The sequence below is a fragment of the Microtus oregoni genome, unplaced genomic scaffold (genome assembly GCF_018167655.1).
Source record: "Microtus oregoni isolate MIOR12 unplaced genomic scaffold, Mior012 000005F_ref0000423, whole genome shotgun sequence".
Taxonomy (NCBI): domain Eukaryota; kingdom Metazoa; phylum Chordata; class Mammalia; order Rodentia; family Cricetidae; genus Microtus; species Microtus oregoni.
This window is the reverse complement of record NW_024543064.1, coordinates 41,930,274-41,955,543: the sequence shown is the minus strand read 5'-3', so window position 1 is coordinate 41,955,543 and position 25,270 is coordinate 41,930,274. Positions and strand designations below refer to the sequence as shown.

The window sequence follows — 25,270 nt, the reverse complement described above, 5'->3', positions numbered from 1 at the left end:
AAGAGCAAGCTTACCTCCAAGGGCATTTCTGTCCCCCGTGGGCCTCTGCAAGCTACACACAGCAAGATTGTGACCCCCACCTATAAGACTCTATTTCCTTCTCAGGTATGCAGGCCTTAGCCTTCTAGTGTGAGGCCTGCTATCCTTGGCAGTCAATCACACATCCTCCCTCCCCTGAAGAAAAGCCCAGATGGTTTTACCCCTGTTTCAGATGCCCCACCGAGGATCCCAAACCCCTTAACCTATATCCCAGCTAAAACGCCCGGCATGTAGCAGGTTTAGAAGCTATGGAGGACTACTGTACATAAGGCAGCTACTGTTACAGCTCTCTGGACAGGATAGATGGGGTGTGCCTGTTCTGGGGATCTAGGAGGCCCTGAATCCCCAATCTCTGTTAAAAACCAACAATCCAGATGGGCAGACACAAACCAGCCAGGTGAGTCACAATTCAGGAATTTGAGGGGAAAGAGGAGGGCAGCTAAATTTGGGTGCAGGAACCCAACCTCACCAGCTCCCCAGGCAATCAGAAACAGCGGGTGACTCTAGCACTTTGTGACCCCGAGGTGCAGCCTAGCCAGAGGGGTTGGAGGGCTCTCAGAAAGCCCCTTGCCCTGGCCTCATGCTCCTGTTCTGAAGCTGGAAAAGCAGGGAGAAGGAGGGTGGGTCTGTCCCTCTCTCACCTCCTTGTTTGAGCCTGCTTGGCATTCCCTGTTAGTCAGCAGAGCTCTGCTCAGTTGGCCTACAGTAGCAGCCAAGGCTGGGGACAGTCATGGCCCAGCCTCCACAAGCATTGACACCTTCAACCAGAGATAGAGGTGGCCCTCTATCACCAAGGCTTTTCTTGGAGAAACCAAAGCTCTTCTATGGGGCCTAAAAGGTCCCATAGGACTCTTGGCCCACCCTCTGCTGCTCTCTTGTTTTTCAGATTGTAGCTAGAATAACTTTTTCCTAAGTAAATGACTTTTAGTCTGTTCTCAGAGCAGACCATCCTTCAGCAACCTCTTCTCTACTGCTAGGTGCTTTGCCGCCTCTAGGGTGGGAGCAGATGGAAGCTGGGAGGCCTGGCTGACTCCACTGACTCCGCTCAAGCCGTTAGAGCTCTGGAATCCAGTTAATTCCACCTGGTTCGCCCGTAAAGGCCTCTTTGTAGTGATAGTTGTTAACCAGTGGCTTCCTCTGAGTCCTTGTGATTTGGAGGTGTGCTTAAGATGAATTGCATCTATGAAGCAAAAGGGAGGTAGGATTGGACTTAAAACTGCAGCCCCTGGGGTTCATGTGCTGCCCCTTGGATGAGGGTGGCAGGAATCCACAGCTTGCTGTTACCAGACTGCAGATGTGCAGGTTCAGATGGAGAGCCTAACTCCCCACTTTATCCTTTCCTCATCTTAAAGTTTTGACTAATGCTCACAAGAACAACTGTCTGCCCTGCTTTCCAGAGCTGGGGGACTCCACCTAGCTCTCAGAGATAGTCTCGGGAAGGCCAGGTGGAGAGCAGGGTAGGGCATAGAGATGTCTTCTCCCCCCGCCCCCCAACAAAAAACTCTAGAAGAGTGACTCAAGCCGTGTCTCCTGTTTCCCTCAGCCTCCAGGAGGAGTTCCTGGGACACAGCCATTGCTGCCCAATTCTATGGATCCCACACGACAACAAGGTAGAGAAGGCGGGAGGGTAGGTGGCTGGAGCATTGGGAGGGCTTCTCTTTGCTGTACTCCGGACAGCCCGTGGCTCATCTGTTTTCTTACACAGGTCACCCCAACATGGGAGGATCAATGCAGAGAATGAACCCTCCCCGAGGCATGGGGCCCATGGGGCCTGGCCCACAGGTAACCAGCTCCCTGCTTATCTGTCCATCTGTCTCCCCTGCCATCTGTGTGCACCCGCTTTCTCTCCTTTCTCCACAGTCTGTCAGTCTCCCACATTTCTGGCTCTCAGTTGACAGGAAGGGCACATTCAGGGGACTGTGAGATGTTGGGTGGGAATAGCCTCTGGGTAGACAGTGGGCAGACCTGATAACCCCAGAGAACCTGAGCACAGGGCGCAGCCAGGGAGCCACCTGGGTGGCAGACCCATCCAGGATAAGTGTCACAAGCTATGGAATGAGATCTCCAGAAATCCAAAGCCACTTCCCACCCTGAGTAGAGTAGACTTAAATGGGCAACAGGACCACCTTGTGCTTTAGTGGTAGAACAAGTCAAGTGAGCAGTGATGTCCTTGGGTTACTTACTTAGACTTCTCTGGACCCCAGTGTACAGTTTTTCCACCTGTCAAATGAGGGTCTCAGTCCATGTTTTCAGGGAATGGGCCCGCCCCCAGGCTTCTGCTGCATCTTGCTGTTGACCAGTGGGCTCCATTATTGAGAAAGCACAGTTTAAAAACCTACAGGTCTGCCCTTGCACAAGACAGAAGCAAGATTTGAAAGCACAGCCATCTTCTCCAGAGTCAGAAATGGGTCTCTGTCCCCTTGGCCTGAGCTGTGTGGTATTGACTGCTGTTAAGGAATTGACAGTGGTGTTGGCTTTGCAGTGTGTTATAGACTCTGACTGGTGCAAGGTGAGATCTTGTTTTCCCTGCGGGGACTCTGAGAGGATCAACAACCACATCTCTAGGATGACTAGGGTGTCCACTCAATGCTCAGTGTGTTCCCTGGGCCTCGGTAGCCCCCACGAAGAAGCATTTATGTTTTCTAACTTTAAGAACTTGAAACTGCTGGGGACAGTGGTGCACATCTTTAATCCCTCGGGACAGGAGGCCAAGGCAGCTGGAGCTCTCTGAGTTTCTGGCCAGCCAGTGCTACATAGTGAGACCCTGTCTGAGGACATAGCAAGTTCCAGGCCAGGTAGGGAAACAAAACACAAACAGAACTTAAAGCCAGCGTTCATGACTTTAGTTGATGAGATTTGATTAGGTTCATTTTCTTTTCCTGGCAAAGACATTCACAGCTTATTAGGCCTAATAGTGAGGTCGAGTGAGGGTAGAGGCTGTGTGTATCTCAGTGGCAGAGCTGTTGCCTAGCGTGCATGTGGCCCTTGGTTCCATCCCCAGCACCACAAAATGTAAAATTGAAAAAAGAGCTGGAGATGTCGCTCAGTTGGTAGAGAGCCTGCCTGGCATGCACGGGGCCTGGGTGTGATCCCAGTACATGGAGGTGTCAGTCCCAACTCCGCAGTGAGTTCGAGGCTAGCCTGGGCTGCATGAGAACCTGCCTTAACAGAAACCTTGCAGACCTAGAGTAAGAATGAGAATTCAGCACCCAGGGTGCCCACAAACTATTCCAGAAGTTTCTCTTTCCTGGCTCCAGAGTGTCACACCGTGTAAGTCTAGCACACTTTCACGAAGAGACAGGGTCCCAGAGTCTGAGATCCCTTGACCTCTTGCCTGGCCACGTCAGTGTGCAGGCCTAAAGGTCTTTTGTTCATGCCTAGAGCATGCTGGGTAGTGTGTAACAATAAATCCCCAAACCAAATCTCTCTTGAGCAGCCCGGAATCCCCATACCAACTTACTGTGAGACATGAAGCCATGATGTTGATTTAGTGTTAGGCCAGGGTCATCTAGGATATATCAGAGACATTTTGGACCCTGTCTTAGTTACTGTTCTGTTATTGTGAAGAAACATCATGATCAAGGCAACGTAAAAAGGCAAGCATTTACTTGGGGCTGGCTTACAGTTTCAGAGGGTTAGTCCATGTCATCATGGTGGTGAGTCTGGAGGTGGGCAGGCAAGCATGATACTAGAGCAGTAGCTGATAGCTCACATCTGATCTGCAGGTTACAGGCAGAGAGAGAGACAGAGAGACTGATCCTGGTATGTGCCCATGCTGTGCCACACCTTCTCAACAAGATGTTCCTACTCCAACAAGGCCACATCTCCTAGTCCTTCCAAATAGTTCCACTAACTGAAAACCACACATTCGAACATGAACCTAGGGGACCTTTCTCTTTCAAACCACCACCTGTCAAGGCTTTGAACTAGAGAGGGCGGACTCTCTTTCTTCTCCTGGTACTTTTCTTATTCCCTGGCTGCTGAGGCTACTGCCCAGGCATGGTGATGGATAAGAGAGACTGGCCATAAACTTAGTACTGGGAGAAACTACTCTCTCCAGAGTCAGGAGTTTGACACCGTGTGAGGCAGGGCAAGAGTGGCCATGAACACTGCTATCTTTCTGCACCCTGCCTTCTGACCTGGGCCATCAGGGTCCGGCAGCATAATTGAGCACCACTGTATGAGCTGTGCTGAGGCCAGACATAGAGGTAGGACACCTTGTATAATCCCGAGTGAAGGATCAGAATGCATTTGGCCAGTGACCCCTCGAGAATTTTCAGAAGGAGATGGGAAACCGAAATAGCATGGTCGGGGGCTATTTTATAGGTAGATTGGCTTTTGATCATGTATCCCATCTCAGCTCAAAGGAATGAGCAGACAGGCATCATCCAGTCCTTTTCCTCCAGGGCCCATGATGGTTTTTAGCATGCAAAATTACCATCTGGAAAGAGGCAGTACTTCAACCTAATCCAGTTCCATCTCAAAATCACATATGTTAACGTGAGATAGTGAGTGCCCTATTGTCCGAGATCTGGAGAGTGAGTTGTTAGACAAAGCTCTGTCTTTCAGGGTTTTGGTCACACGTGGTGAAACAGGTTTAAGACCCTTGGAGACTCCAGGGCACCAGCCAACCCCAGGTTACTGCCGTAGCAGTTCCGATGTTCCGGCCAGAGCTAGACTCAGACCGCAATCCTAGTTCGTCTGTGTTTTAACAAGTTCAGACAGAGCATATTCTTGATTCTCCAGGGACAGTCCTGTGACACCTGAAGAAACTGAATCTCCTGGGGCCCCAGACCCAAGGCTGACTCACGCTCAGAGCTTCAGAAGGGCAACTTAATCTTGTGCCGAGCACCCCAGCTAAGTAAGAGGGAGTGAGGCTGGGGAGCCTCCTCTTGCTAGGCACCCTGGCTTAAAGCAGATTAGGTCTGCCTCTCCCTCCCCTCCCCCCACTACCCAGAAAACTGCCTGCATAGCTCCAAGTTCCTCTGCAGATGAATCTAACGATAGTGCATTTGAAGAGTGCATTTGATAGTGCATTTGACAGGCGAAAGTCGCCCCCTGAGGGAGCTACAGAGTCACCAGTCATGTCTCCCACATCACACTAGTTTAGCAGAGCTGTGGGACAGGTGCTGCTGTGCACCAGCTAGGAGCCAGAAAGGGAGGGAGGCCTTGTGCCTGTGTCCTCCCCGTCACTATGGAGCAGTGCTGAGGAGGGTAGATGGTCAGCTCCTGTTTAGTGCCTAGTCATCTCCAGCAGCTCCAGAACCTAGATACTGATCTTCCAGCCCCATGTGGGCTTAGTCTCCAAGCCAGGTTTCAGCTCAGCTTCTGGTCCTGCCTTACTCGGTGGGCAAGTGTCTGGCCTTTCTGAGCCTCTAGATTATCACCTGGGAAGTGGGAGGTATGGAGTGACCCTTTGGGATGTGCCCCTGTAGGAGGAAGACTTGCCATAGCTCAGTGCAGGGTGCCGCCTTGTTAGCAAGCTGGGTAGGCTTGGAATCCTCTCCCTCTCCCATCTGGGGCAGTGTCTTGGGGTTTCTATTGCTGGGGAGAGACATCATGACCACAGCAACTCTTATATAAAGAAAACGTTTAATTGAGGGTGGCTCGCTTATAGTTTCAGGGGTTCAGTCTATTATCGTCATGAAGGGGAGCATAGCAGCTTGTTGGAGCTGAGTGCTACCTCTTGCAGGCAATGCAAAGTTGATTGACAGTCACAATGAGGGAAGCTTGAGAAAAAGAGACCTCAAAGCCTGTGCTGCAGTAACACACTTCCTCCAGTAAGGCCACACCCCCTAATAGTGCTACTCCCTTTGAGGGCCATTTTCTCTCGAACCACCATAGGCAGCATGCTGCATGTCTATCTGAATAGCCTTCTTTTGGCCCAAGCTTTGTGCTGTAGTAACATCCTGGCCTCGGTTAGCCCTGGAGCATGAACTTGCCTTTTCTGGGGAGAAAAGCAGGTGTGTAGCTCTGGCACCTGGAAGATCTTTCTCATGGACCAATTCTCACAGACCATAGTGCACTAGCTTCCTGTGAGGGGCAGAATAGGGGTAGAAACATTCCACAGCCACATTGAGGGTAATGGTGGGTCAGCTGCCAATCTCAAGTCACCACGCACCCTTTGACTCTACAGACACCTCAGACCCCATCACTTGGCAATCAGCATGGCTCCCTGTAAAGCCAGAGGCACCTGAGCTCCTTGTTGCTGTTTTGTAGACAAAACAGGGCTGTGGTCCTGGCAGAGCCTGGCACAGGCCGCTGTTCTGGCTTAGCATGCAGCCATTCTGCCCCTTCGGTGCTTCACTTCATAATCTCCGGGGGAGCCGCCATGGCTGCTGAGCATCCACATACACATAAGACACACATCACAGCTTTGTCCTCCGTAGTGAGAGCTGTCATTTATGCAGTTGCCTGTGGACTCCGCATACCGTGCAGGGTATCTGCCCAGCGCAGGCCCGGGGAGTGAGGCTCTGTGTAAACTGGCTGCAGCCTGCCCTCCCTGTAGACCCCACTCCTTGCCAGGCATCTGGGTATCAGTGTCTGTATCTTCCGTACTCACAACCTCAGTGGGTGACCGAGCAGAAGACAGGCTCCTCCGTCGTGACGTTTGGGAGACAGTCCTTTGGGAAGACCTGTTTTCAGCCCAGTGTTAACCTCTATGCTTGTCTGACCCAACACTGTCTGTCCCCTGGCTTTGCCTCCTTCTGTCAGAGGTTTTGGGAGAGATCCAGGAGGCTTATGGGTGAGAACCTGGCCTGCCATTTGCTAGCTGATTCTGGCCAGCCACTCACTCTTAGCCCTTCAGCCTCTTCGTTTGTAAGGGGAACTAGCTTCAGAGTATTATTCTAAGGACAGAGCAGACTCGGTAAGAGGGTGTCTGCACAGCAATAGGGTTTGCACTGGAGGGCTCTGCCGTCAGCATCCCTCCAGCCTACTTCTCCTAGATGCCCAGCAAGGGCGGTGCCCAAGCGTATAGTTGGTGCAGGTTGTTCTCTTCTCTGGCAGTTTCTGTGTCAGCCATTGAACACCTTGGGTTGTATGTAGAGTTAGGGTGTAGCCATGGAGACAGTGTCCTGATGTAAGAAGGTCCTTAGAGTCTAGCAGGATGGGAGGGATGGTCATGTGGGGGAAGAGTGTTGAGTATCTTGAGGTTAGTGGAATGGTGGCTGGGGTCCTCTGTTTTCTTCTCCCTCAGAGTCCATGTGGCCCCTGTCACCAATCAGCAGTGGACCTGGTACCGAGTCAGCCCTTCTACTTGCTGAGCTGTGGGAAGGGGCAAACAGCAGCTTACTGAACAAACCCTTTTTAGGGAATAACATGTTCAACGCCCCCCCCCCCCCCCGCCCCCTGAAAACGCATTGACTGTCGTGACTGTCCCTCTGTGCTGGCTTGTTGTCATTGTGGTCCCTGTCACTTGATGCCCATCCTTTCTGAAAGAATATATGATTTTTTTTTCTCATCAGGTTGTCTTCACAGACTAACCCTCTCACTTATATTCTGTGTTTGTCTCCCCTCCCCGGTTCCCCTTCTCCTTCTCATAGACTGACCCTTGGTTATCGTTGCAGAATTACGGCAGCGGCATGAGACCACCACCCAACTCCCTCGGCCCCGCCATGCCTGGGATTAACATGTAAGGCAAAAAGGCCCTGGCCAGTGCCTCAGGGCCTATGGCCTCCCCACTCATGTTGGAACCCCAGAAGACTCCTCAGAGTCACTGGTGCCTCTCAGGACCTCAGTTTCCTCATCCTTAGGATGAAAACTCTGCCTTACACAGTGTCGTGTGCCAGGCGCACTGTTGGGCATACTCATTATCTTCAGGCTACACCTGCAAGGCGTGGTTATTCCCCGCCTGTGACGGACGTCACTGAGGCACAGAGAGGTAGAATGACTTCCTCAGGCTTGCACAGCTTCAATGGCAGTGCTTGTATGAGAATCTGTGGCCTATCTTTCTAGGGAAAAGCAGAAAGACTTTATATATCATTTTATAAATATGTAATTTACAAGTTTTACATAAAGTGTGAAGGAGTGTGTGAGTCTCCAGCCATGGGGCTACCTGTCACCACCCCAGAGTCAGGTGGCCTCTGGGACTTCTGCGCTGATGTCAGCCTGCTCCTCTGCCCCTGCTGGCTCCATCTGTAGAGTCTCTAGCATCACTTTGATTGCTTCCATCTCTCCTTCTCTCAGGGGCCCAGGAGCTGGCAGACCCTGGCCCAATCCCAACAGTGCTAACTCAGTGAGTATCCAGGTCTGGTGGGGCACCGTTATCCAGGAAGAGGTTCTGGGCACAGGGTAAATCCTGTCTCCAGGAAGGTGTCAGGATGGAGAAGTACAGGGGGATTCCGCCTTATGCCTCTGAGAAGAAGGCACCTGTGGGTGGAGCCCTTGGGTAGTGTGCTGGGATCCTCGAAGGTGGTCCTGCCCTGCAGAAGCTCATGGGTACCAGCCGAGAGCCTGGGCTTCAGGTGCATCATTTGTTGAGGGAAGAGGATTTTGGTTTTAACACTGAGGCAGATGATTGAGGGCTCAGTGCAGACAAGCTAGGAAGAGGTGTTGCTCTCTCCCACCCTCCCAAAAGGAAGGTCTCCTGGAACCGTCCTGTCTTATTGGAAAACAAGGCCAATCCCCAGGACCACTGCATTGTGGCCTCACTCCTGTCTCAGACCGCTTCCGGAAACTTACTGGGTTACTAATTCACTGGGGCCCCATGCCTCTCATAAGAGTGGGTTTGGAAGTGAAAGGGCACAATACTTGTCTGCCAGGGAAGGCAGCTCCAATACACGGCTCCTCAATCTTCTTTCCAGATCCCGTACTCCTCCTCCTCACCCGGTACCTATGTGGTAAGTGCAGCTGCGGGTTTTGACTCCCCAGTGCCCATGACCAACTACTGCCTGGCAGGAGAGCCCAAGATCCAAATTGCCAGGGCTTTTGCTGTCAGTGTTTAGGTATTTGTACAGGCCCGGAGTGGTCCAAATTTCTCCAGAGCTGACCCAGGAGGGGTCTCCTTCTGAACGGCTGCCCAGCAGATTACTCCCATAGTGCCTCTGGCTTTCACTAGTAACTATGTGTTCACCCTCCACTGGTGCCTCTTGACTTGAGAGGAGGATGTGTAAGTCCAGCTTCCTTCAGCCTTGCATGCTCCAGTTCTGAGTGCTAGAGACACATGCTCAGCCCTGGAAGGTGCCAGGCTTGCCTGGGCACTGGTAGGTAGTGTAGCAGCCTCCCAAGCTCTTATCACCACAGGTTACTGATGACAGCTTTTATCTCATCTCAGGGACCCCCTGGTGGTGGCGGCCCTCCAGGAACCCCCATCATGCCTAGTCCTGCGGGTAAGATACCTTGAGGGGAAAGAAAAGCCCAGTGGGAGTGGGGGGCCGTGGCCTGAGGGTTCTGTTGCAGAGCCGGTCTTTCAACCACTGCTTTCTGAGCAGTGTATCCTCTGTCAGGCACTGACACCTAGGGATGGGATTTAAGGGCCCTGAGCCCTTTGACATCACTAACCCATGGTGTGGCCTCTGTCGGGTGACCCACCTTGTTCTCCTTTACACTGCTTAGTGAAGAACAAGGCCAAGGCTGAGCCAAGGTCAGAAACAACAAGGTTTCTTTACCCTAGATGACCCAGAAAGGGTCTTTGGGGGCCCCCGCAACTTGGGGCACACACACATTCCCCATGAAGTTCCAGATCTCTAGGCTTCTTTCTGGTCCTCTGTGTAAGAGATCTCCTTTCCCTGTTCCTTTTATCTGGAGAGGGCATGTGCACACGAGGGCAGGTGCACACATGCACATACACACAGTCACAATTATCTGTCTACTCGCTAAGAATAGCATTGCAGTCAGCCGGAAGGAGTGCAGCACACATCCCCTACCCAGCCCAAAATAGAGGGAGAATTTCTGCTCCTGAGAGAGCACTGCTAACTTATTTCCTGAGGAGACTTTCCTGGCTGGGTGGGGAGTGGCCGGAGCCTCCCCTTCCAGCTCCCTATAAAGGAAATCTGCTCAGCTGCAGGGGTGGAGCTGACTGCAGCCACAGCCGGCTCCCGCTCCAGCTCCCCCTCTGCAGCATTGATGAGCAGCATGACCTACATTCAGACTGGGTCACGTTAACCCACTCCGTATGTTAATGCGTCCCCAGCCCCATCCCTGTCTCCTTCCTACCCCTCAGCCTAGCAGAGTGGTTCTGGGTAACTTGCTGCATTTTCTTTCCCTGGGTGGAGCTGAGCGAGAGCACAGGTATGTCCTTGTGTCCTTGCTAAGCCTGTGGAACGGATCTGAAGTCCCCTGTGCTGTCCCTGCCCTGCTGCCCAGATACCCTGAAATTCTTGGGTTTGTGGTTGACTGGTTTTCACAGTTGAATTTTCTGTGATTAAAAACTTGGTGAATCTTCATTAAATACAAATTACCCAGAAGATGGTGATACTTAGAAGAAATTTTAGGTGATAAAATACCAAAGAATGAGTTCAAGTGCCACGAGTTTGTTTTAATTAAGAAATGAATTAATCACTTCAACTATACGGTTTCCACTATTCTACAGATTCAACAAATTCCAGTGACAACATCTACACAATGATTAATCCTGTGCCGCCTGGAGGCAGCCGGTCCAACGTGAGTCTGCTTTCTGCTCATTTCCATACCAGATACCATAACAAATCATAATTAACTTCATCAGCTGAGGGGAAAGCAAGTGTAATTGATTTCAGCCATTTGTTACCAAAGATGAATAAAATAAACCATCAGAAAAGTGATTACCTCTTGGGCAAGTCAGTCCTCATCACTAGTGGAGATGAGGAGGGACCAGGGTTCACCCTCTGGTCAGGTGTGAGGATTCTGGCAAGGGAAAGCACCAGGCTGCAGGGCGCTCTGACTTAGTCCCCATTCTTCTGACTGGCTGTGCCACCTTGGAGTTCCTCTCTCCCATCTCCCGTGTCTCTTGAGCATTATAGCTGAGGGGGAAACCTGAGGTGTGTCTTGGGGACCCGCCTCCCCCATGTCAATGCCAACATGGCAGCTGCTTGCCTCTACTCTGGGTCTTCTCTCATCCAGAATTCCACCTGCCTTGCTTCTCGTGTGCCTGTCCCCAGTGCCACGTTCCCTAAGCATGCTATATGGGACTGCTGTACAGCCAGGTCATCATCCCACTCTCCTCTGGAAGGAGGCGATGAGCTGGTCTAGTGTGAGTTCTGGGGTGCCCTGCCCAGTGCCCAAGATAATACAGGAATCACCTCACGTGTCCGATTTCCATGTACGGGCTGCCCTGCACTGAAGACAGCACACATTTGTCTGTCTGTTTGTTGATGAGGAACAAGTCCAGGACCTTGTGCACAGTAAGCACGTGCCCTCCTCCTGGGCTGTGCCACCAACACTAGGTACTGAATACATTCCATCTCCCCAGCAGCCCTCCAGAGGTCATGCTCTTTGGCCTGTTTCCTTAGCCAGGGGCCATGTGTTGAATAAATATAGGGAAGTCTCTATTATACATGCCTCCCTCCCACCCACTAGCCTTGCTGCTCCTCACTGGGGTTGTGATTCATCCATCTAGATATTAGTAGTAAAAGCTCTGTATGCTGAGATACCCCAGGCATAAGTCCTGTGTCATAACGTGAGTGGTGAGTGTTGACGGTTGAGCGGAAAGAGTACCACACAGAGGCCCACTGCACGGTGAAAACCACTGTGGTTGAGTCAGATGGACACGGCTTAGATCATCTGTCACCTGCAGTCACCGTCGTTGTATTTTCCCAGCCTGTGGATGCCGATGGGCATCACTCGGGCTGTGTTTTCCTAAGGGCTGTGGCACCAGGGCACGGCCCCTCTCTCCCTGCTACTGCAGTTCTCTCTCCAGTTTGCATTAAGGTGGTACTGGGTTTGCCTTTGCCACTGTGAATACTGTGACCATGTGCTTAAGAGCTGAGGTCATTGAAACTACGAACCGTGACAATGCCAGCTCCAGTGTGACCCAGACAGCACAAAAGAGAAAGCTAAATAACCCTTATTCTTTTGACAGGTTTAAAGGCACAGAACTTGATGAGGACACTCAAGAACATTACACTGTGTGTAGACTTAGGGGTGGTCAGGGAGGGGTGGAGAAGCTCTCTCTCCCTAAGGTTCCTTCTGAACCAAGAGCTCTATTTCTTCTTTGGAGTGATTCAGGTCCAGTCAAAAACAGTGACCCCCAAGTTACCATGAGCGTACACTTGAATGAGCACAGCCATCACCCCATTCCCTGATTGCACTGTAAATGACACAGGTGTGTTCGGATCTAGTGGTTGCAACAAAGTCCTGTGTGTAAACCAAAGGGAAGGGATTTTTTTTGATAACTTTAGATGTCCCAGCCCTTGGGCACAGCTGTGTTCTTCACAGTACGCCAGTGACACTGCACATCGTTGTAATACAAGACTGCATACCGAGTGTGCAGCTCAGGGTTAGAGCCGCTGCCTCAAATGCAGGAGACCCTGGGTTCCATCCCCAACACCACCAAGAAAACAAAACAAAAGACAATTCCTGGTAGCTCTGTTAATTTAAGAGCTGAAATTCTACATTATCTTGATTTCCATGAGGCTTTTAATGGAACTGCAGAAAGCAGAACTATTTCCTTATTAAATCCAGCTCGAGTTTGCTCATTGATCTGCATGTCCAGCAAACAGCTTTAGTATCGCTCATGGAAGATCCATGAAACCTCACCAGTGAAGGGAGGCAGCCCTTACCCCTGTGCCTTCACGATGCTGCCGTTCAGGTCATTTGTAGCTTTTTAAAAGAACGTCATGCTAATTTTACTTCATAGAAATAGAGAATACCAGCTAGGTGGTGGTGGCTCATGTCTTTAATCTCAGCACTTGGGAGGCAGAGGCAGGTGAATCTCTGTGAGTTCAAGGTCAACCTGCTCCACAGAGCTAGTTCCAGGACAACCAGAGCTGTTACACAAAGAAACCATACCTCAAAAAGTAAAAAGAAGGGAGGGAAGGAAGGAAGGAAGAAATGGAGATACCAGCTGGGCATGGTGGCACATACCTTTAAACCCAGCAGTTGAGAGGTGGAGGCAGGTGGAACTCTGTTCAAGGCTAATCTGATTTACCCACAGAAAACCCTGTCTCAGCCTCCCCCACACACACACACACACTCCGCCCAAATAATAGGATGCCTCTGTTGGATGCCTGTAAAGTGACAGTCATCTCTGGCAACCACAGAAAAGTTGTTAAGCGCTGCCTTTAAAAACTCAGTATTTTTGCCGGGCAGTGGCAGTGCCTGCCTTTAGTCCCCACACTCGGAGACAGAGGCAGAGGCAGGCGGGTCTATAAAGTGAGTTCCACGACACCAAGGGCTATGCAAAGAAACCCTGTCTCAAAAAAACTCAAATATCAAAACAAAAAAAAAACCACACACCGCAATATTTTTGCTGAGTATGGTGGCAGTGCCTGCCTTTAATCCCAGCTCTCAGGAGACGGGCATGCAGATACCTGAGCGAGGTCAGCTGGGTCTACAAAGTGAGTTCTAGGAAAGCCAGAGTCGCACAGAGAAACCAAACCAGCTAAACAAGCATCACCCCACAACTCACAGTTTCTAAGATGAGACAAGGTGGTAAGGGGGCTCACACCTAAAATCCTAGCACTCGAGGCAGAGAAGCAGGAAGATTGCCGTGTGTTCTAGGCCAGCATAGGCAACGTAACAAGTGTGGGATCAGCCAGGGCTGTATAGTGAGAACCGCATCTCAAAACACAAAAACTAAGGTGTGACAAGAAGGATATCCGCGTCTGATCAGGAAGAAGTCTGGTCAGAAAGTGTGAAAAAAGGAGTAGATTGAAAGGAAGGTGTGTGTGCTCACCTGGACGGTCGCGCTAACCTCACACCAGAGAAAGAATGGCTTAGTTTTTCAGAAATGAGGCTGCAGGAGAACTCAGAAAATGCCATGGTCAAGGGCAGCCAAGTTAAACAAGAATTCAACTTGGATCTCACAAGTTGAAGTATCCTCATGTGAAAAAGAGCTTTAATTGAGCAGACGTCGGTCCTGTGTGTGCTAGTGTGTAGGAGTGCTGGCCATCACAGGTAAGAATGTCACACTAAAAAGGCCAGCCCAGTGGTAGAATGGAAGGTCAGACAGAAGCATTGTTGGAAATACGGTGTCCTCACACATGACATCTCTTCAAACAACCCAAATGCTAACTGCTACTGATAACTGATCCGGTCGTTTTGTTTAAGTAATGGTGTTTCTGTATTAGAAGTTAACCAGAATAGACTAGAGGAGTGGAGCTGGGACAGGTGGCACACAGGCACGCAGACGAGGTGGCCTCCCTCACACCAGCACATAGAAACAGGCTTGAGCACTGGGAGATGGGCTTGCTGCGCACGTGTTCAGGCTCCCAGAACACCTGGGCTTTGTTGTTTGTTTGTTTGTTAAGCTGGACCATGCACGTGCGTGTACTCCCAGCAGATGAGCAGAGAGCAGAGTTCGCAGTCAGGCTCCAGGCTCAGTGAGAGACTCCTAACCATGACTTCCTGGTGTCCATGTGCACATGCACACATTCACCTCCACAGGTGTATGTACAGAAACGTGTACACACACCCATACACGTAATTAAAATAAAAATTACCCCTCCCCCAGTTTAAACCAGGTGCATTGGCGCGTGCCCGTAGATGTAACTGCTGGATGCTGAAGCAGGAACATGACTTGATCCCAGGAATTCAAGGCAACTAGTGTTGTCATCTCAAGAGGGGACAAGGAGGTTATACAAAACCCACAGAATGGAGGAAATATACCCAATAAAAGATTGAAATTCAAAATATAGAAGGAACTCTGACAACTCAGTAATAAGCAGACATCCTAATTTAAAAGTGAGACAAATAACTGAATAGATGTTTCTCCATAAGCACATGAAGACGCTGTTAAGAAAAGTGGGTTAAGACACGGTGAGGTAGCAAGACAGGAGGATGGCTGTGATCAGAAGCCTGGCAGTGACTGATGCAGAGGCTAAGTAGCAGAAGAAACCTTCATCCGCCGCTGATAGGAATATCACATGGTGCAGTTGCCAAGGAGGGCAGAGAGACTGTGTGGCCCAGCATGTCCACTCAGGTGCCCTGTCAGAACTGGAAACACCTGGCCATGGAGCTGAGCTTGAAACCACCCTGAGTCTGTGGTGAACAGATGTGTGTGGCAGAGTTCTGCCCTGGACTTCGGTCCATAAGCAGAAACACAGTACATATTTGAGCAAGAACATGAGGGAGCCTTGGAAACGTGCTAAGAGATTAACGCTAGCCACTGAAGGCCTTGGGGTGCCATGTCTGGAATAGGCAAATCCATAGAAACGAAACAGACTGACCATTGCTGGGCTGAGGGTCAGGGAGATAGAAGAGTCCTAGAGTTGATATGGAGTTCCCCAACCCTAAACACAATGAATCAGTTGTATGAGGTATGAATGTTTGTATGTTATGAAGCAGTAGGTAGAAATACATAATAATATGTGATTTCAAAATTACCTGATCTGGAGACAGAAAAGTTAGTGTAAGTTTTGATCCAGAGCTTGGGAGGCAGAGGTAGTCGTGTCCCTGAGTTTAAGGGTAGCCAGTGTTACATATGTCCTGTATTTAAAAAAATGACCAAAAAAACCCAAAATTTATTTTTATGTATTGGTCATATCTGTGTTAGAATAATGGCATGTGTTTGTTTGTTTGTGTATGTGATGTATGTATTATGTTAGAAACTTTGGATGATTTTTGGTCTGGGACAGCCATGTCCTAGGAGCCTAATAAGGTGACCACCCCTTCATCTTTGTATCATTTGGGTTAATTAGCATGAATTTGGCTGCTTCACTGTTCCTGGTAAAGGAAGTGACTTATACCCAGCCCCTGCACACATCAGCTCTCCATGCCGCCTCCTGTACCATGGTCGGTTGCCCACACAGCAGTTCTGGAATGGCTTCTGCCATCTGTTTTGTCTGCCCAGGTTCCATTCATTTCTGCTAAAGCTTTGCCGCCACCTCCATGCAGCCCATTCTGATTTCCCTGCAGTCTATGGCTGTGTTTAGAACTCAGCTGGCCACTCTTGCTGCATGGCTGTGAGCTGCTTCTCCTGGGGCTCTGACACAGGTGTGACCTAGCAGTTCTTCCTCTGTCACTTCTTATCCAGTCAGCATCACAAGTCCTGGCTTCAGGCTAGACTCCTTGGTAACCCAGGACCACGAGATGTGGCCTTACATCCTGAGGTGGCTTTCAGACAGGATGGCGTGGAGTAGATTCTTCACCGCTGCCCCCGAGACGTCCCATGCTCCACTCTCAGCTTCTCCTCTGCCCCAGGTGATCTGTGCAAAGCATTTGCTATGCTCTGCTTCAGTTTTCTCACCTGTACAATGCAGATGACAATCTTTAGTCATGTGGTCTGGCCTGTGCAGTCAGTCGAGATTCATTCCTGTATAGTAATGGCTGCTGAACCAGATCCCTAACCAAACACTGAGGAGGTCTGAGAAACCGGCTAGCTGGCTGTGCGTGGAACCTGGCGGCTTTGGTCTGGGTCCTTTCCCCTGAGTTGGCTCGTTTGACTGATAAATAAAACCAGGTCCCTCCATTGGGCAATCCCCAGGGTGAAGACAAGGAACCTGTTCTAGTCACCCAGGCACCCAGTGCTTAAGTCTGCACAAGAAGACCACCACCCTGGAGCATCCTTGGTGGTACTTCTAAGCAGCTGGGTCCCAAGTCCTGAGCCTTTCAGGGAAGCAGGACAGGGGTGCAAAGGACCTGGGTCTTCTAAACATCCTCTGCTTCCCCCACAGTTTCCAATGGGTCCCGGCTCAGATGGCCCGATGGGAGGCATGGGCGGCATGGAGCCACACCACATGAATGGATCCTTAGGTAAGCCCACACCTACACTTGGCTCCACTCCACCTCAGCTCCTGGGTCCCTTGGGACAGTGTTCGTCGTGACTAGGCTCCTAGAAGGTCCTGAGCAAATGCTCCTGCCTACACTGAGGTGACCTCCCATGCACAGAGCCAGAAAGCAAAGGGTCCTCAGAGGATGGAGAACACACACAGAAGCGCGGGCCAGCAACTAAGCGGGCCAGGCATGGGGACACATGTTACTGTAGTGTAGCACGCAGGAACCTGAGGCAGGAGGATCATAAGTTTCAAACTAGCCTGAAATATTCTACTACAGGTGTATAAGTGAGACCCGAGAAAGCTAGAGCTGGGCACATGATCTCTGACCTCCTCCAGTGTGTACTCGTGTGTACACATACACACATGAAAACAGTACCTACATATACTCAACACACACACACCCTGAAGGAAGGAAAGAAAGAAATGCCCTGACTTGGCCTCTTCTTCCCTTTTAGGATCAGGAGACATAGATGGACTTCCAAAAGTGAGTGATGCTTATTGTCCCCTCCCTCAGTATCACCCTCTCTTTTAGGTCAGGTTGTTGGGGACACGGACTCACCTCCTCATCTCTTTCCACAGAATTCTCCTAACAACATAAGTGGCATTAGTAATCCTCCAGGCACCCCCCGAGATGACGGTGAGCTAGGAGGAAACTTCCTCCACTCCTTCCAGAACGACAATGTAAGTTCCCAGAGCCCCTGACTCTTGTAGTATTTGGGTCCCGGGAGTTCCCTTAGGCCTGAGGACCCTGGAACTGCTTTTCCTGCCACCTGGTCCTTCCGGGGGTGGGGGTGTGGGTGCTGTGTGAAGGCTGGAAGCCTTCAGCATCCATAAACAGAAACGGCTGGGAAAGCTCTGAGGTGAATTGGTCAGGCAACACCGGCCCATGGGATCGTGCAAGCAGGAATTTCCTGGGCCCTCGGTGCACAGGGGCCAGGTGAATTTCTGTGTTCATACTCATTGATGAAAACAGCTTCGGAGAACCCCAGACTGTTGCTAGTTCACAGCACCCTCCAGGAATCTGGACTCAATAAATTCCAGTACCCTACTGTCTTGGTTTCCCTAAGAAACTTGACTCCAAGGAATATGAACTAGAGGCCATTTGTGCTTCCAGAGTTTAGACTGGTCCCAGAGGAGTCACCTAGCCCCTGCATCCTTGGCTTCACCCTGTCCTCCCCTCCCCACCTGACAGCCCCCCAACCCCGCTTCTCCCCGCAGTATTCTCCGAGCATGACGATGAGTGTGTGACCCCCTCTCCAAGACGCTGAGAGCCGGCATTGCAGGCAGAAGATGCCAGAAATTATGCAAGAAGAAGTGAGGTGTCGATACCAGGAGCTGGGGGAGGGTGTCTCCTGCTCCCCTCCACCCCTCCCATCCACTCCCCCACCTTTCCCAATTTTAGTTTCATGCAATAAAAAGGCCAAACTTTTTATTCCATAAAACATGAAGGACAAAACTCAAAAAATGTATTTCAAGTCAGCAATCAGAAAAATCCTACCCTCTCCTCACCCTAAAGGACCTTTCTGTACATGACACTTTTTGTTTGTTCGTTTGTTTGTTTGGGATTTTATCGTTGTTGGGATTTTTAATTTGTTTTTGGGGGGGTTTCTTTTAGGGAAAAAAATTTTTTTAATGGAAGCTTCTAGCAAGCCCTACACCCACCCCACTCTTTGCTTTCTTCTTTAAAAAAAAAAAAAGGAACAAAAAAAAGGAAAAAGAAAAAAAGGCCAAAAAAAAAGGGAAGAAAAACCCGCAAGCCCTGCCATGTGTCCTACCACCAGAAAGCTAGTCTAGGTGTGCGATGCCACACTGACTTTGTAGCCATCTAATATTAATAAACTGGACAGTTTACAACCGGTGGTCCCTTTCAAAGGCTGTCTGGGGAGAAGGAAGAGTCCACCATTTCCACGTGGGCCTTTGGGGTTTGCACTGGGCGAGGAGACTGGCCATCACAACACACCGGCACCCCTGTGGCCATAGCGCCCAGAGCCCCCAACCTGCTGTCGCCTAACAGAGACCATCGCTGTGACCCAGCATACGCACTGTTCCCGGATGGCTGCCTCTTCAGACCTCGTGCCCGGCCACTGGGGCCTCCAGCCCTCAGTCCCCAGCGCTCTTGGCAAGACTCCTGCTGGCTGGGTTGGAGAGGCCCCACCCACAGAATGGCTGTGATCTGGGACATGGAACTGGCCTCCATGTTCTGGTCCCTAAGATCCTCACATAGTGTGCACAGGCAGGGCGGGCTGAAGTGGTTTTCTTTTTTTTCTTTTTTTTTTTTTCTTTTTTCTCCTGTTTGTCATTTTTCAAAGATGGGTATTGGTTAGAATCCCTCTGTATTTGCTTGGAACTGGATGGACAGACTTCGGCATCGCTGTGGGGGTGGGGGGAGCACCAGCAACCAAACAGACGCTGTCTCTGGTCCTGTTTTTATTTTCGAAAACCTACAAACCTGATGGTGGAGCCGTCCCCTCCTAGGAGGGATGACTTGGCTGCCCTGGCCTCGCCCTGGCAACCTCTGTGTCTTGCCCTGAAGACACTGAATTCTTTGTACATTTACACCCTCCTCGTGCCCCGCCCACCCTTGTAGCTGGTCTTTGTTTTCTTACCTCCCCTTTCTGACCCATGTATATCATATTCTGTGAGATACCATCTGCCTGAAAAAAGACCTTGTGCGGATTCTTGGGAACATTGTAGCTGTTTCTGTGTTTTTTCTTACCTTGTAGTCTGGTTCTGAATTATGAGAGGAAAAAAAAAGTAATTATGATACATTGTAGTTTGTGTACGATATATGTTGATAACGTTTTATTAAAGGGACATCTTTTTTCCGCAGCCCTTCCTGACATGTTTGGGGGGAGCCCGGGTAGGAGATGGTGATACTGATCAGGAAGGAGAGTGTGGGCCTGGCACCTGAGACTTCTTCCTTGCTCGCCAGGCACCTGCTGCCTTTCCCTGGGCCTGAGTTCAATGCTTAATGTAGCGGCCTTGGAAGTGGGGTTGGGACAGGTGGGCACCAGTTACCTCAAACCCTTGGCGGTTTGTCTTGTTAACAGCTTCCATGCCCAAAGTCCCTGACATGTCTGGGATTATTGGGTAATAGGAAAGTCTGTAGGTGTTTGGCTATTGGGAGGTTGATTCCCCCCCCCCCTTTTCTTTTTTTAAATCTCCCAGGCAGGACTAAGAGTGGGAAAGGCAAGAATTAGGCGCCAGGTGAAGGATTTTGGAAGTGATCCAGACTGACCTGTAGCTTACAGAGGGGCTGTAGAGAATGGGGGCGGGGGGGGGGTTGCCAGTGTCAGAAAGTACAGCTGAAGTCCTGGGTACATCCTCTGGGGGTGGGGGCAGGGATGGCCAGTGCTTGGACCAGGTTGCTCTCCACTTTCCCAAGAACCTCAGAACCAGGTTGTAATTCTGACAGTTGGCATCTTGCTACCGTCGCTCCTTCGGACATGACCGAGGGTATATAGATTAGTTTGTAACTGACTTTGGTGTCTTCATCTAGGCACTAACAACAGTGCCTTATGAGTGACTCCTGCCAGCTCACCCTTGGAAGGGTGGTGTGACGGGGAGGAGCTGGGATGCCCTAGGTTCAGTCTTAGGCTTTTCTCCGCAGCTGCCGACTGTTGGGAAGCATCCCTTTGGACCCAGTGGGTGATGCAGGCTGTGGCACTCACACCAGCAACTGTGAAGAGGTAGTTGCTGCACAGTCTCCTCATTCATGCTTCCAGGTAGGAACTGTGGAGAGGGTGCCGTGTGGGAGAAGCCATCTCAGGTCTGCCGAGGGGAGAGGCCACCTGCATTGCTTTCTTATCCCACAGCCCGCCACCTGGGCTCCAGAACAGCCCCTACCATTTGTCTTCCCAGCCCATGGCCACCCAAGACCTGGTCTTCCTTCACCAGAGTCTTGTCATTGCCTTGTTCAGGCTTAACCAAGACTTTTAGGGCTGGGCCAGATCACGGCCCTGAGCAGCATGAATCCCAGAGGAGGGAAGGACTGAAGCTCAGGCAGGAGCGGAGGAGTCAGTCTGCAGTCTCTCCAGCTGGGTCACCAGAGCAGCCTCTGCTTCTCTTCTGGTCCTCATGTCTCTAAGGGTCGCTGGCCTGGCTGGAGAGACCTGTCCCTGAGGCAGAAGAGCTACCCTCAGACTGTAGACCCCAGGAGACCTGGGGGGTCTACAACTGTTTTGTCCCTGAACCCCTGATCTCCAGATGCCTGTAGTTCCCCAGGGTTTGGCTGTGTGGGCTAGTCAGGGAAAAGGAGGCTGGAGAGAAATGGGTCCTCCTCTCTTGGCCCTGGGCTCTTGGTGGGCTTGGCATTGGGCCTGGAGGGTTTTTTTTTGTTTTTTGGTTTTTTGAGACAGTGTTTCTCTATGGTTTTGGAGCCTGTCCTGGAACTAGCTCTTGTAGACCAGGCTGGTCTCGAACTCACAGAGATCTGCCTGCCTTGCCTCCCAAGTGCTGGGATTAAAGGCGTGTGGGCCTGGAGGTTTGTCATGAACAACCAGACTAGGGACTGTACTGAGAGACAGAGGGATTCATTCTGGCCTGTGCTGGGCTTCTCCTGTCCATTCCCAAGACCCCGTGAAACCCCACTCCTTGGCAGCTGGGGCCTGGACAGTTAGCTTCCTGTTCTGTTTCCTGGCCCCATTTTGGCCCTCCCAGTGCCATAAGGATGTACTTCAGGGGCTCCTCATTCTTCCTGCGTTCGTCCATTCGTCGTGTGTTTGGTGACATCTACCCGCTAAGCAAAACAGGCCTGGAATGATGGAGACCCTTTTAGGGTCAGGCAGGTGGCAGGGAGAAGAACTCTGGGTGGGTTGAGTCACCTAGACAGGCAGTAAAGAAAGTTAATGTTGGGCTGGAGAGATGGCTCAGTGGTTAAGAGCATTGCCTGCTCTTCCAAAGGTCCTGAGTTCAATTCCCAGCAACCACATGATGGCTCACAACCATCTGTAAAGCGGTCTGGCACCCTCTTCCGGCCTTCAGGCATACAGACAGAATATTGTATACATAATAAATAAATATATATATATATATAAAAAAAAAGAAAGTTAATGTTTAGGCCCCTGTTAGTGACCAACTTCCGGAGTTGGCATTTGGATGACCGATGCCTGGTCCTCTGGGGTACCCAGTGATCAGAACTGGAAACGGAGAACCAACAAAGGTAGGTAAAGGTGGGGCTGAGAGATCATGGAACGGGCCAAAGCTTGTGTTAGCTGGTAGACCCCAAGGGCTGGTACCCTTGGAATCAATTGCCTTTTCTCACCACCTAGCACTTGATGTGGCTTGTCACCTACACCTTGGTTCTCGCTGCCCTCTCTGTTCCTGGAACCAAGTCCCCAAAGCTCCACCATGAGGATGCTCCTTACCTCTGGCAGCAATCTGAGTCTTCAGGGGCCCTGTGCTGATGAGTCAGTGCCTGCCTTCTCTAAGCCAGGGCCTGTCTCCTGGCAGGGGCTCATTGGGTGTTTGTGGAGGAGGAACTGAAGGTTACTGAGTCCGTCACCCCTGGAATATACTCTGGTGCCTGTCTCCAGTGCTGTCACCTGTGGGCAGGGACTTAGAGGTGGGGAAAAGGTGGCCTTTGTGGGTACCTGCTACTGCAGATCCAGAGACAACTTACTGCCAATGACCACTAGGCAGCCTAGGGACTCCTGGGAACAGGTACTGTGACTACCAGCTTGAGTCCCCAATCCCAGCACACTGCCTGGAATAGTGTGAATGGCTAAATTGCCAGAGGTGTGATGTAGGGAACCTCACCTCTAGTCCTGACACATTTGGGGGTCCTCACGTTGGTCTGTCTGGGTTAGAGACCTGTAAATCATGTATGTTCTAGGAAGGGACATATTGCTCTGTACAGGCTGGACTCAGAGATGGAGATCTTGCTCTGGACAGCAAACCCACTCCCTAGATGGGTCTGGGGAGATGTGACCTGAGGTAGCTGGCCTGAAGCCTGATCCCTCAGGTGGCAGCATCCTGAACAAGAAGTGCTGGGCTTGCTCTGCCTGCCCTACTCAGCGCAGCCTAGTTCTGTGAACTGAGAAATGGAGCAGTTCTGGAAAGGAGACACCAGGCTATCCTAGGTCCATCATCTTCCACCTCCAGTCTTTTTGGGGAGGGTCCCCCCTAGGAGATGATGGGTGTGACCCAGAAGTCAGAACTGAGGCCCTGGAGCTGAAGTTCCAGGATGACATTTCACCAGAGCACCTAAAGTTTGAAGGTGTGTACTTAGGGCGTTCCCCTGTGAAGAAGTGTGGCGGCCAGCTGGGGAAAGGGTGGTACATGTGTTTGAGGACTGGTTTCTAGGACCCAGGTGGATGAATATCCAGTGGAGGACATACAAGCATTTCCCAGGGGTGGCACCGGAGTTAGGACCATGAAGCACGATTAATAAAAACTCAGAGAAATTGGGGTTCAGCCTAAAGATTTGAAAATCAAAACAACCAGCTCTTAACCTCTACCTGAGCCCAAAATGGTGATCCTGCCTCCAGGAAATCTCAGAAAGAGACTGTGTCCGAGAGCTGTCTCCTCCCGTTTTATAATCCTCTCTGGTTCTGGGATTAAAGGTGTGCACCCCTACCACCTGGTTTCTGTGACAAGCTAGTGTGGCTACTGGGATTAAAGGTGCATGTTATTGTTGCTGATCTATAAGATTGGCCGGTGTGGCTGTTTTGCTTTTCTGATCCTTGGGCAAGTTTTATTTATTAAAATCCAAGTGAAATGCCACTACAGGGCCAGCTCACTCTGACACCAGACCTGATTTGGCTGGATTGCCACCTCTGAAAGGTCTCTGAGGCTTGACTGCCTGGTCACTTGCACTTCCTGTTTTGGCAAATATGCCCAGGTGCAATTTCGCAAATGCTGTGCGGACGAGGGACAGTGGCTCTGCATGCGGGCTGCTCAGTCCATTCCCAGCTCAGAGCTCACACTGGCTCTAAATGTTCTCCAGGTTTGCCCTACCCTCCTGTGAGGCTTTTACCTGTGTCATTGATGCATAGGGCCTGTTAGTGTGTAGCCTCCCTAGCCTGAGAATGTAGTGCTAGCATCCTCAGCTGCTAGAGGTTCACGAGTATGTCCTGGCTAGAAGTGCCTTCCTCAAGATTTTTACCTTCTGCCAGGCAGTGGCTAGTAGCTGGTGTGGGCCAAGGTCACACTAACTTGCCTCCACGTAGGACAGTTCTGTGCAGGAATGCAAATACTGTGGCTGCAGGACCTGTTTTGTCGCTCAGTGTCCACAGCCTTGCTCAGGTCTGGCACATACTAGACACTCCATGAAGTAGAGAGTAGATCGAGTGGCTGGTAACTTGTCATCTGAGGCAAGGAATACGTACTAGAGTTGAGCAGAAGAAAGTACATGTCTGTAGAAGTTCCCAGAACGCGCCTGATCTCATCTGATCTAGGAAACTAAACAGGGTCAGGCCTGGTTAGTACTTGGATGGGAAAGTTCCCAGAGGGGTTGCGCTGTTGAGGTTCCCCATACCAGGTGACCCTCAGCACTCGTAGGCATATTAAAGGGACAGTCTGGCACCATCAGGTCCTGTGCCTGCTTCAAGGGACTCAACTTGAGGAGGAGTCTGAGCTGACTGCAGCATCTTCCAGCCTTGGGCCTACAAGGAGTGAGTGACAGACACAGTCCTCCAAGTGGAATCGCCAAGCCTCTGGCTAACACCTGCTGAGGGTCACTGTGGGCAGAAAGAACCTCTTCCAGCTGGGGCATCTAAGACTCCAAACTGATCTGAGGGAAGTCTGGTCAGATGCAGCCCATCTAACTCAAGGGTGAAAGATTGTGAACAGGGGCACTGTCTGAACTCCACAGAGGAGAATGTAGGGCATCTGGATGTGGAGAATGGCCTCCTCCCAGGGCGGACTTAATTCCCTGAGGACTGAATTGAACCAACCTTTCTTTATTTAGCCCAGGCTGGGCAGGAATCCCCACTGTAGACACAGATGAACCTGAACCTCTGATTCCCCTGCTTCCACCTTCTGAGCATGTGGATTATAGCTATCAATCTCCACCCTCAGCAGGAATGAGCTTCTTAATGGATTGGGCACATTCAGGCTCACTGTGCGAATGTCATTTCCACCCCCAGTTCTGTTGCTTCAAGTCTAGGCCTTTAATGCCGAGTGTGACTCTGTCCCTTTCCTGCCCTTCCTTCAGACTCAGGCTGGCCAGCAAGGCCCCCCGTCCTCAGACCCTGAGCCACACAGACATAATGTCACCCCATAAGAAAAGCAAAGCAGCCCAGCAGTGGTGGTGCAAACCTTTAATCTCAGCATTCGGGAGGCAGAGGCAGGTGGATCTGTTCTACATAGAGTTCAAAGCCAGCCTGATCTACATAGAGTTCCTGGACAGTCAGGACTACACAGAGAAACCCTGTCTC

General features: G+C 50.8%; 1 protein-coding gene across 3 annotated transcripts in view; it reads left to right on the top strand.

Annotated features, from left to right (window-relative positions):
• The window catches only part of Ssbp3 (single stranded DNA binding protein 3), a 140,987-nt gene extending 121,409 nt beyond the window's left edge, over positions 1 to 19,578 (top strand). For 2 of the 3 annotated variants that reach the window (XM_041651920.1, XM_041651919.1), the window contains 11 exons: positions 1,583 to 1,649; positions 1,745 to 1,821; positions 7,608 to 7,672; positions 8,227 to 8,275; positions 8,844 to 8,879; positions 9,314 to 9,368; positions 10,571 to 10,641; positions 16,791 to 16,869; positions 17,348 to 17,376; positions 17,472 to 17,573; positions 18,111 to 19,578. In XM_041651920.1, coding sequence (XP_041507854.1) covers positions 1,583 to 1,649; positions 1,745 to 1,821; positions 7,608 to 7,672; positions 8,227 to 8,275; positions 8,844 to 8,879; positions 9,314 to 9,368; positions 10,571 to 10,641; positions 16,791 to 16,869; positions 17,348 to 17,376; positions 17,472 to 17,573; positions 18,111 to 18,140 — 660 coding nt within the window. In that variant the 3' untranslated portion in view covers positions 18,141 to 19,578. Of the gene's footprint in view, positions 1 to 1,582; positions 1,650 to 1,744; positions 1,822 to 7,583; positions 7,673 to 8,226; positions 8,276 to 8,843; positions 8,880 to 9,313; positions 9,369 to 10,570; positions 10,642 to 16,790; positions 16,870 to 17,347; positions 17,377 to 17,471; positions 17,574 to 18,110 lie in introns of all 3 variants that reach the window. The other variant, XM_041651918.1, reaches the window with a different exon arrangement.
• Positions 19,579 to 25,270: the final 5,692 nt, after the last annotated feature.